The 12,474-nt window shown below is 39.1% G+C and overlaps 1 protein-coding gene across 1 annotated transcript in view; it reads left to right on the forward strand.

Annotated features, from left to right (window-relative positions):
• Positions 1-12,474, forward strand: part of BABAM2 (BRISC and BRCA1 A complex member 2) — a 393,748-nt gene that overhangs the window by 82,573 nt on the left and 298,701 nt on the right. The window contains exon 4 of the mRNA XM_028099423.1: positions 2,959-3,053. Coding sequence (XP_027955224.1) covers positions 2,959-3,053 — 95 coding nt within the window. The remainder of the gene's footprint in view (positions 1-2,958; positions 3,054-12,474) is intronic.

A 12,474-nucleotide genomic window follows, 5' to 3' on the forward strand; every position in this document is an offset into this window, starting at 1 on the left:
TCTCAGTGCTCATCAAGATAAGTGTACTCTTAATCTCCTTTACCTGTTTCCCCCATCTCCCCACCTACTGCCCCTCTGGCAACTGCCAGTTTGTTCTCTGTATTTGAGTGTCTTTTGTCTCTTTTTTTCTTTGTTTTGTTTCTTAAATTCCACACATGAGTGAAATCATATGGTATTTGTCTTTCTTTGACTGACTTATTTCACTTAGCATAATACCTTCTAGGTTTTTCCATGTTATTGCAAATGGCAAGATCTTATTCTTTTTTATGGCTGAGTAATAATCCATAGTGTGTATATACTACATCTTCTTTATCCATTCATCTATCCATGGCACTTGGGTTGCTTACATATCTTGGCTATTGTAAGTAATGCTGCAGGAAAAATAGGGGTGCATATATCTTTTTGAAGTAGTGTTTTTGTTTTCTTTGGGTAAATATGAAGGGTATATTTTCTTGCTCATATTTATTCTCTACAGAAAGAGGTGGAAGTAACTCTTCTGAACTTTATTCCATATTGTAGATTTTTGTCAGTACTTAGAAATCCAATTCAGAGAGTAGAGTTTTCTCACATAATAGAGCCTTTCTTGAATATATTCTGTATGTCACACTTTGACCCATTGGAAATATGAAATAAGTATAAGCATGTTTATTCTCTGGATGTTTGCAAGATATTTAGGAAGATCAAGCATATGTACTTACCTTGTACTGCTCTGTATTTGTGGTTCTGTGTGTATGTTCCTGTCTCCCTAACTAAATGTAACGTCCTCGAGGAGGACCATCTTTGTATGGACACAATGTGTATCACAGTGCCTCACATATACCATGTGTTTGTTATGAATTTTTGAAATTAATAGAACAGGAAAAACAATATAATACTACAACGAAATACTCAAGTGAATGGCATAATCAATCAGTATTGTTGAATGTCAGAGGTAATGATGATCAGTGTGTACTGGATTTATTAGGAAAGTCTTCATGCAAGACACGGTTCTTAAGTGGACTCATCAAAGATAGGTAAGACCCGAGCAAGGGGAAAGGATATTTCAAGTAGGTGTCATAGTTTGGAGGCAGTGAGTGGATCATATCTACTAGAATAGAAAGTTGGTATTGGCTTGGAGATAGAAGGGTGAACAAGTAAGTAGGAACATCATATTTCAGAGGCCTTAAATGCTAGTTTGAAAGGTTTGCCCTTATTCCATTTGACATTAGCGAATCATTGGCATTTTTTGAACTACAAAGTTTTGGGGCAAAGTTGTACTTTAAGAACATTTACTTGGTGATAGTACATATCACGGGCTGGAGGGAAACCTGTATCAGGAGACCATTTAAAAGGGTACGGTAATAATTGAATTCTTCTAGTCTGTCAACTATTAACAGAATTTTTTCTTTGATCTTTAGTGGCTAGCATAGTGGCTAGCGCAGGGTTCAGTTTCTTTTTCATTGGATGCATGAGTGTATGCACTAGGTCATCTGGGCCTGGATAGAGCTGTTAGCAGTGGGAAGTACCCTTATGAGAAACGTTTTGGAGGAAGAACTGAGATGACTTGTTTTCTAAGAGTATAAAGGGTGTGAGTAAGGTCAAAGAGGACACTAAAGTCACAGCATGGGAGATTAAGGAATCCCTAGAAATAGGGAAATCAGCTAGGGGAAGAGAGGAGTGGGAAAAGGGACATTCATGAGCATGTTTTTAAGACTTGCTGAGTTTAACATTGAAATACATAGTATGTAGTTGGAGGAAGAAAGGCTCAGATGAGAACTGAAGTCTGAGTGTATCAATTTGGATATCACTATGAAGATACTGTTTGGGCAGGAAAAATGATTGGATTGATAGAATTGTTGGGCATGTACACATGCATACATACTCTTAAACGCTAGAACCCAATATGTGTGTTTGTCGATATACTAATCTGCTGGTTGTTATTAGCAGAATGATGAGTACTGCTTCTTGGGGTGAGCAGAGGGAAAAAAAAAAGCTAAAGAAGGAGACAGGAAAGGAACAGAGGTGGAAGAACTTAACAACACAAATTTGCTAAGGAGACTTTGTAATTTGTCTTGTGTTTCAAGATGGTATTAGTAATGACTAGTAGTACTCCCATATCACTTACTAAGTGCTTAGTGTGCCAGACACTGTGATAGGCATGCTATCTTTATTTATCCTCATATCAAATCTGTGATATCACTACTATTAGATCCTCTTTTACTGATAAACTGAAGTCTAAAGAAGTTAAAATTTGCCCAAGATGAGTTGAGCTAATAAATAATTAGGATAATTGTGGATATAAACCTGACTTTTTTTTTTGACTCCAAGCCAAATATTCTTTCCATTATACCAAAGGTTTGTATGTTTAATTTCTTCAAGATAAGGTCTTTATCTTTAGAGAAATAGTTCCCGGTAAAGGTTTATTAATGAGCAGGCAGTGATTGAACAGTCATATTTCCTATAGAAAAATCCACACGTACTTTGGATGTGGCTGCTTTTCTACGTGGGTATTTATATTTATAGTGTGGTAGGGAGATAAAACTTTTTTGTTTGCATATTGTGGATATTTATTTTGTTTTTAAAGATTTCATTTATTCATTTTAGAGAGAGAGAGCGTGAAAGAGGGGGGGCAGCAGAAGTGGAGGGAGAAGTGGAGGGGAAAAGAATACCAAGCAGACTCCACACCCAGTGTGGAGCCCTATGGGTGGGGGCTCAATCTCATGACCTTGAGACCACGATCTGAGTCGAAATCAAGAGTCGGATGCTTAACCGATTGAGCCACCCAGGTGCTCATGTGGATATTAATTTAAAAGATGGTATCAGTTCTTTCATTTGAGGAATTAATCATTCAGAGAGCGCTTTTCAGATTTTTTGTTAAACAAATATAAACTTCTTTTAGAAGTGTTTCTGATGCATGTCTCAAAACATTCATAAATTAGCAAGGAAATAATAAGGGCCTGATGTTTTCTTTTCTTTCAGGGGATATCATTTTCAATGCCCAATACCCAGAGCTGCCCCCTGATTTCATCTTTGGAGAAGATGCTGAATTCCTGCCAGATCCCTCGGCTCTGCATGTGAGTACTGCACGCTCATTTCGGATGATCTTTATTTGTTGAAGAAAAATAAAATTAGCTTCTGACAATTGCTTGACAGATAAATTTGCCGAACATGTGGGGTTTTTTCCACCCCTTTTTTCTCTGTCCTCTGAAATCAGTACAGCTCTTCATGTGCCAAAATAGTTTAAAGAAAAGATTTTTTTTTCAATTGCAGTTTTACTTTCAGACTATTTTGAATTAAAATCTCTAGCATATTGGTTAAAATATTTTTACTTCAGCTTAAAGAGACATGTTGAAGACATTTCTTTATTTTAATTTAATACATGCCTGCAATCATTTTTCTAATGTTTACTAACACTTCATCACAGAGTTTGTTAGGGGAGTGTTTCTTGGCTCTTGAAAAGAGGCCTTTTTTGTATAGAAGTGAAAGTGGCCAGTGTGGACTTGTGCCCATATTATCTCAGTATTATTATCAGAAGGTTAAAGACCAGATTAAGTTGTTCTTTATTAAGCAAAACCAAAAACTTTATAGTTAAAGTAACATGTTTCTGGGGTTAAAGCAGGGAAAGGAGTGGTGGTACTCGTCAGAGCACATGTGGTTTACATAAAAAATTGTGTGTTTCACATTGCTGGTGGAGAAAAACATGTGCCATTTTGTTTAAAAGGTCTGACCAGACAAAATATCTCTTTATTTCCCTTCTCAAGTTCAATTTTGCTATGATGCCTATACTATAGTTCAAAACTATGTTCTTTGTTTTGTTTTTTGGACATTTTTTTTTGGTCTCTAGAGTTTTGTAATTAAAAATTTTGATGACTTACTGGGAAATCTTGCCCCCCTCCCTTTTTAAAAAGGGAAGTGTTAAACAGGAAGTGTCAACCAAACCTAAAGAATGATCTTAAATTTTAGAACACAGCTGTAAAAATGCAATTGGCAAAAATAGGATGGGTTTGTTGCAAAATTTCTAATAATTACACTCAAACTGTTAGTTGATTTTTAAAAATTTGTAGCTTAAGCATGTTTCCTTTAGATGCTGTGTGTTACATATTCACCCCTTATTGAAGCTGAGGGGCTTACCTGGAGAAAATGAGGAAGAAATATCTCTACAGACCTCTTCCGTGGTAAAGACGTCAGTGGAGGGTAGCATTTGCTAAATGCCAAAGATGTATTATAGGCTAAGTGCGCCAGGAATTTAAAGAAAGTTGTCAGAAAAGGCTCTGTAGTAGAGGTGAGACTTGGACTCATTCTTGAAGAATGGAGCCCAAGTGGGGAGTATGGCAGATAGAATTTCAAGTGGCGGGGAGGAGTGACAGAAACAAATGAAATGTGTAATGTATTACAGAAGAAGGTACTGACAGGTTTGCTGAAGTGTAAGTTAATATAAGGAAGGGCTAGGAAAGGTTGGAAAGGGAAATTGGACTAAGATTGTGAAGAACATTGAATTCTCGGTTAAGAGCCACAGAAAGAGATGATAATTGGAGAATCGTGTCACAGCAATGTGGTCAACATCATGGATTAAAGAAAGATTGAGGACCGGAATTGAGGACTGTTGCAAAAATCCGGGGGAGGGAGAAGGAAGGGGCTTTGAGCTAGGATGACACAAGAAGAGGAATACTATGAAGGAAAGGATAAGAAATGTATTTACAACTTCTTTTTTTTTTTTTTTTTTGGAATTGCCTTTAAAATTTGCAAGGCACATTTTCAATGGTGATAAGTATTGTGAGAGCATAGAATTTAAAAGCCAAAAAGGACTTTGAGGTTCAGCTTATTCCACTTTTCTATTTTAGTATTGAGAAAATTGACCTAGAATTATATAATTGTGCCAGAGTTGATATTATAACTCCACTCTTCTGATATTTAGTCCCTGAGAGAAATTTCCGCAGATGTTTTTGGGATTAGCTGAAGAGGGACAGACAAAACAAAACAAAAAAAACAAAAAAACCCCAAAACACTGTATCTAAGAGAAAGATTACCAATCTAGGGGAATACTTTCTCTTTAGGGGTAGTCAATCTGAGCACTCAGCTAGGCTACCCAGTACTTCTCCATAGACCAGTGGTTTGGGCAAGCCTAGTAAAGCAACCAGGGTACACCCTCCACCAGCTGGTGAGGTCCTCCCAGCCCTAGAGGTGCCCTTGATGCTCATTGTCATCTGGCTAAAACATTAGGACAGGGTACATGTCCGCAGACATTTCTCTGAGCATAGCATGCCTCTGAAGGAGTTTTCCCTCAGCAGTTAACAGGCTATGGTTTAATTCTTCAATTCGGTTCAGCCTTTTTTCTTTCCTTCCTGAAATGCACAGAGCACATTCACTAATAACCTGATTAGTCCATTTTGGTTCTGAATGAAGGAGGGATTCCATGTTTCATCACCCATGGAGTAGAGAGCAGAATGTCTAGATTTTTTGGATTTCCCCCCTGAAGTACTAACTGCAGGAGGGAATGAATATGTACCCTTAGATTCTGGGAGCATAGTCCATAGTCCAAAGTAGTTGCTATGGCAAATATGGAATTTCCTTGACTCTTCTGGGTTTTATCTTAAAAATTAATAAAAATTACTTTGCATTTGATTCTATAATATACCTGTGCTTTTTAATAAAAAGTATATCAAGTTATAAATATTTGAGAAAAAAATGTGTCAGTTTGAGAAATACAATTTTTGAGAATATATGTGATCTTTTATTTATTCAATTTGTTTAAGCCAGCTTCTTTCTAGAAAAGGATTTGAAATAACTTACAGGATACACATAAGGTTAACAAAAATATGTGAGGTGCTCTAATCCATCAGATGAGGCCACCTCTTTCTAAACTCAAGCTCTTCATTCACAAAGATGAGTTTCATTAAGAACTTTAAGATCCTCAGATGAATAGAAAATACTAGGTGGAGATACCAGATCCAGATAAATACAAAATAGATACCAGAGACAGGTATATCATAGATACTGGAGAATCATAAAATCATTGAGTTATAATCGTAGTTGTTCAGTGGTTCCCACTTCTGACTATTCATCAGAATAATTTAGGAAGCCTGTTAAAAATACAGATTCTTGGGGCACCTTTGTAGGGGCTTGGTCAGTTAAGCGTCTGCCTTCAGCTCAGGTCCTGATCTCGGGATCCTGGGATCGAGCCCTGCATTGGGCTCTCTGCTCAGCAGGAAGTCTACGTCTCCTTCTCCCTCTCTCTCTCAAATAAATAAATAAAATCTTAAAAAACAAAAACAAAAACCCAGATTCTTGGATCCCACTGGAATCTGAATTAGACCTGTTATGGAGCTGAAGAGTCATTAAATTCTCTGGACCACTTCTATGTATTAGTCTGTGAACTGATATTGAGAATCACTAATTGGGGCACCTGGGTGGCTCAGTCGGTTAAGCGTCTGCCTTCAGCTCAGGTTATGATCCCTGGGTCCTAGGATCAAGCCCCGCATCAGGCTCCCTGCTCAGCGGGGAGCCTGCTTCTCCCTTTCCCACTCCCCCTGCTTGTACTCTCTTTCTCTCTCTGTCAAATAAATAAATAAAATCTTTAAAAAAAAAAAAGAATCACTAATTGAACCCGTCTTTTTTTTACATTTATTCACTTTTGTTTATTTATTTATTTATTTATTTATTTATTTATTTAATTTTATTATGTTAAGCTAGTCCCCATACTGTGTATCATTAGTTTTTGATGTAGTGTTCCATGATTCATTGTTTGTGTGTAACACCCAGTGCTCACGCAGTCCGTGCCCTCCTTAATGCCCATCACTGGGCTAACACATCCCCCCACTCCCCTCCCCTCTGAAACCCTCAGTTTGTTTCCCATAGTCTGTAGTCTCTCATGGTTCGTCTCTCCCTCCAATTTCCCCGCCTTCATTTTTCCCTTCCTTCTCCTAATGTCCTCCATGCTGTTCCTTATGTTCCACAAATAAGTGAAACCATATAATTGACTTTCTCTGCTGGACTTATTTCACTTAGCATCATCTCCTCCAGTCCCATCCATGTTGATGCAAATGGTGGTTATTCATCCTTTCTGATGGCTGAGTAATATTCCATTGTATATATGGACCCCATCTTCTTTATCCATTCATCTGTTGAAGGGCATCTCGGCTCCTTCCATAGTTTGGCTATTGCAGACATTGCTGCTATGAACATTGGGGTGCATGTGCCCCGTCTTTTCACTACCTATGTATCTTTGTGAGCCCATCTTTTATAGTAACATCTCTGACAGAAGGCCCACTTGTCTTTGCTTGACATTATTTCCAGTGAGGTATCATTTTTCCATTTTGGGGATGGCTCCATTTTTTTTTTTTAAATTAACAACTTTATTGAGGCATAGTTTATATGCTGTACAACCCACCCATTTGAAAGTGTATAATTCAGTGGTTTTTACTATATTCACAGAGTTGTGCAACCATCATCACCACAGTTAAATTTACATTTTTTAAATTGAGGTATAATTAACATTTTAGCATTATATTACTTTCAAATACACAACATAATGATTTGGTATTTGTATATATTATGAAATGATCACTACAGTTTCTAGTTAACATCTACCATCATCAGAGTCAAATTTAGAACATTAGCAGTCCCTGCCCCTTCCTCTCCACTCCTACCCATATCCACTCTAAGCAGTAAGTATTCTACATTCTGTCTCTGTATATTTGCCTGTTCTGGACATCTCATATAAGTGGAATCATACCATATGTGGTCCTTTGTGACTGACCAATTTCATTAACATACAGTTTTCAATGTGTCATATATCACTATTTTGTTTTTTATTGCTAAATAATATTACATTTTATGCATAAACCACATTTTATTTATCCATTGTCAGTTGATGGACATTTGGGTTGTTTTCATGTTTTGGCGATTATAAATACTGTTGTTGTGTAGGCATGTTTTAATTTTTCTTAGATATATCCCTGGGAATGGAATTGCAGGGTCAGATGGTAACTATGTTTGGCTTTTTGAGGAACTCCCAGACTGTTTTCCAAAGTGGCTATACTGTTTTACATCCCTGCCAGCATATAAGTGTTCCAGTTTCTCCACACCCTCACCAACACTTGTTATTATCTGTCTTTTTGATTATAGCCTATGAAGCGGTATCTCTTTGTGGTTTTGGTTTGTATTTCCCTGATGGCTAGTGATGTTTTGCATATTTTCATGTGCTTATTGGCTGTTTTTATTTCTTCTTTGGAGAAATGTCTATTCAAAGCCCTTGCTCTTTCTTATACTGGGTTATTTGCCTTTTATTGTTGAGGTATAAGAGTTCTTTGTATATTGTATCTCTGTATATGTCCGCATTTTCTTCAATTCCTTGGATTGTCTTTTCACTTCTAGGTAGTATTGTTTGAAGGACAAAAGTTTAACTTATCTATATTTTATTTTGCATATGCTTCTGATTTCATATCTAAGAAATCATTGCCTAGTCCAAGGTTATGAAGTCTTGCTATTATCTTTCCTTAAAAACTTCTATAATTTTTGCTCTTACTTTTAGGTATTTGGTCTGTTTTGGGTTAATTTTTGTATATGGTGTGAGGTAGGAGCCCCACTTCATTTTTTTTTTAAGACATTTATATATTTTAGGGAGAGAGGGAGAGAGAGAGAGAGAGAGAGTGCATGGAGAGGCAGAGGGAGAGGGAGAAAGAGAGAAGCAGACTCCCCACTGAGCTCAGAGCCTGACGTGGGGCTTGATCCCACGACCCATGAGATCATTACCTGAACCGAAACAAGAGTTGGGCATTTAACTAACTGAGCCACCCAGGTACCCCCCACTTCATTATTTTATAAGTGGAGATCCAGATGTCTAAACATAATTTATTGGAAAGACTATTTTTTCCTTATTGAGTTGTCTTAGCATTCTTGTTGAAACTCAGTTGACTATAAATGTGAGGGTGTATTTTGGACTGTCAATTCTATTTGATCTATCTTTTAACCTTATACCAATACCACAGTCTTGATTGCTGTGACTTTGTAATAAGTTTTGAGACGGGGAAGTGTGAGTTTTCCAACTTTGTTCTTTTCCAAGACTGTTTTGACTATTGTGGGTCCCTTGTATTCCTTAGGATCAGCTTGTCAATTTCTGCCAAGAATCCAGCTGGGATTTTGATAGGAATTGCATTCAGTCTGTAGCTTCAGCTAGAGATTTGCTATTCACCATTTTCATTCACTGCCTGGAACTCTCTTCCCCTGTTTATCTGAATGGCTTGCTTTCCTCCTCTCTTCAAATGTCATTGTATCAGAGAGGCCTTTCTTGGTGTCCCTATACAAAATAGTGGTAACACCCTCCCCATTACTCTCTCATTTTTTATCATGCTTTGTTTTCTTCATTACACTTACCACTATTTGATAAATTTTTCCTTGCTTATTTGGTATCTCTCTGCCAGGGTGACCAATGGCCCTGGTTTGCCTGAGGCTGATGGGTTTTCTGGGATGTAGTACCTTCAGTGTTGAAACTGGATACTCCCAGGTAAATTGAGATGGAAGGTAACCCTTGTTTCTTCATTGGAATGGAAGCCTCATGAGAGAATGAATTTGTTTTGTTCCCTGCTATGTCCTAGTAACTAGAAGAGGGCCTGGTGTCCTAGGAAGTAGAAGAGGGCTGCACAATACATATTTGTTAGGTGATCAGGTTTCCTTTAAGGTTGTGTATTTCTTAAGGGACTTGCTGGTTTCCAAGACTAGAAAATATATTTTAGATGAAAATTTCAAAATAGGAGAGATTCAGTTTTAGAAAAACTGGGAGATAAAAATCAGTTAACAGAATCTCCAAAGCAGTGATTTTCAGCCTTAGTTTTGCAATGCCCTGTGGTATATTTGGCTACCTCAAAGGGCATTGTGAAATTCTTTTCCCCAAAAGTAATAGTGATAATTCACTTTAATTTAAAATAAAATTGCATAAAGGAGGAAGGGTGGTTCATAAATTTAAATGAGGAGGACATGTTGCAATTATAGCAGAATTGGAAACCACTGATATCTGACTTCCTAGTTTGAAGAAGGTGCGGGCGATTTGGGGTTTGGTACAGGCATCTTCAGGGTCGGAGTCTAATGCTACTAGTTCCTTCACTGATTCTGTTCTGCTCATATGGAATGTAAGCGGAGAAGGAAGTGTTATGCTGACACCTTGTCACTTCTCCTGCCCTGCTCTTCACTGTGTTACCTCCAGAAGGACATCTTTTGAATGTGTCCTTGTAAAACAGTGCCTGTCCCCTGTGTTCATGAAATATATGTGATGATTGCACTTTGCTGAGATGGACTGCATGGCCCGCTGCTGAAAAATGCCAGCCAGGTGTGTGGTGCTCCTGTTCCTAGGTACTTCCCTGTGCCGTGGCCTACAATACATTTTAAAGCAGAATTCTCTGTCATTTCTCCCGGCGAGCAGGGAGCCCGATGCGGGGCTCGATCCCAGGACCCTGGGATCATGACCTGAGCCGAAGGCAGCCGCTTAACGACTGAGCCAGCCTGGCGCCTGGCGCCCCAAAAGTTATGAACTACTTAAGGGGTAGAAGAGAGCTCTAAAGAATGCAAGCATAGCAGTTGCAGAGAGGAGCTGCTCAGCCACAGAGTAGCTGAGAGAAAGGACCCAAGAGGGAACAAACTCGGAAGGCCCCAAGCTCCTTGTTGGAGTGGGTGTGGCTGCAGCCCACTGGGCATTGGGGGTGCTGCAGGCCAGAACTGGTGTGGCCTACTGGGTACTGGTGGGCCAGTGGGGCTGGGTGCCAGCAAGCAGGCTGGAGGGGAGCACTACCGGGTCTCCTGTATGCCGCAGGCGGTTGCCCCGTAGGAGCAGCTATGAAAAGTACGTCAGAAGCAGGAGAAGCTGCTGCTCAGTCTGTCAGGCCTTGCACTGCCCCTCCATCACGTTCTTTTCGACAAGCGAAACACTGCACCGGCTGGTGAAGGAGAAGTGTTTGCAGGGTCCAGTCCCGGTTCATAAACAGGACAAAGAAGAGGAGATTTGGAATCAGTGAATAACTAGCACAACTAGATAACGTCAGACTTATCTTTCAGTTTATTGTTTTCTGTGGTGTCTAATCTGCTGTTAAATCTATCTAATGAGTTCTTAATTTTAGGTCCTGTGTTTTTCAGTTCCATAGTTCTTTGGTGAATTTATCTTTTCATCTATAGTTTTCTCCATTTTATCGCACATGCTAAACATATTTAGTTTCAAGTCCTTGTGAGCCAGTTCTAAAGATTTTTTTTTTAATTTATTGAGAGAGAGAGAGAATGGTAGAGAGAGAGCATGGCAAGGAGGAGGGTCAGAGGGAGAAGCAGACTCCCCGCTGAGCAGGGAGCCTGATGCGGGACTCGATCCTGAGACTCCAGGATCATGACCTGAGCTGAAGGCGGTCGCTTAACCAACCCAGACACCCAGGCACCCTTGTGAGCCAGTTCTAATACTTGGAATATCTTTGGGCCTATTTATTTTGACTGCTTTTTTCTTTGGTTATCAGTCACGTGGTTCTGTATTTGGCGTTTCTCATAGTTTTGAGTGAATGTCAGACATTCCTCTTAAAAAAAGAAACTGTAGAGGCTTCAGATGATGCATTCGTCTTATAGAGAGAGGGTTCATGGTCTCCTCTCATATGCAGAGAGTGTTGGTCGATCACCTTAATGCAGATGGGGGCTTTGCTGGGTTGAGGCTGGCTTGTGTCTTTGGTAAGGGTCATCTACCTGTGGTTCACTACGATTTCCAAGGCAGTGTTTTTCAGGGTTTTTTTCTGAAGGTCTGGAGTGGCCAGTGTTCCTAGCATGTTTAAGTGCCTTGGCCTATAAAATATTATAAAGAATTCCACATCATTTATCAAATATTCAAACACCCAAACAACATGGATCGTTGCCCTGATAGATTCAAAATCCTAAATTTTATATTGCAAGACTGCTGATAGCTCTGCTCTGCTTTTCAGAGGTCCTTGCTTAAATTTTAGCTTCTTGCCCATGGGCTGCCCCAGAATTGATCAGATTGTCTTGAGGGTAACTGGATACATATTTGAGGCCTCTTGAGACTCTGCCAAAAGTTCTAGTGATTTTTCTGAGTCCAGCAGCAGCTTTGTGAGTGTGCAGAGCCTGGATTCTCAGCCTCCTCCTGTGCCTGGAATTTGCAAATGTCCCTAGGGTAAAAGCAGAAGTCAATTGTCTTACATTTTTGAGAACACACAATTTTAGTCTTTACTTTCATAGCAAAAACAGAAAAAACTTTAGTGGACCATAAACTACTACTCGCTTTCGAGCGCCTGGGTGGCTTAGTTGATTAAGTGTCTGCCTTTGACTCAGGGTCCTGGGATCAAGTCCTGCATCGGGCTCCCTGCTCAGCAGGGAGCCCGCTTCTCTCTCTGCCCCACCTGCTGTGCACGGGCGTTCTCTCTCTCTTTTGCAAAAATAAATAAAATCTTTAAAAAGAATACGACTCGCTTTGTTGGCAAGAACACAGAATTAATAAAAATTATTAATAAAAATGTGTGA

This window comes from Eumetopias jubatus, unplaced genomic scaffold (assembly GCF_037043125.1).
Source record: "Eumetopias jubatus isolate StellerSeaLion01/CBP00866 unplaced genomic scaffold, mEumJub1_p1.0 scaffold_9, whole genome shotgun sequence".
In the NCBI taxonomy this organism is placed as follows: domain Eukaryota; kingdom Metazoa; phylum Chordata; class Mammalia; order Carnivora; family Otariidae; genus Eumetopias; species Eumetopias jubatus.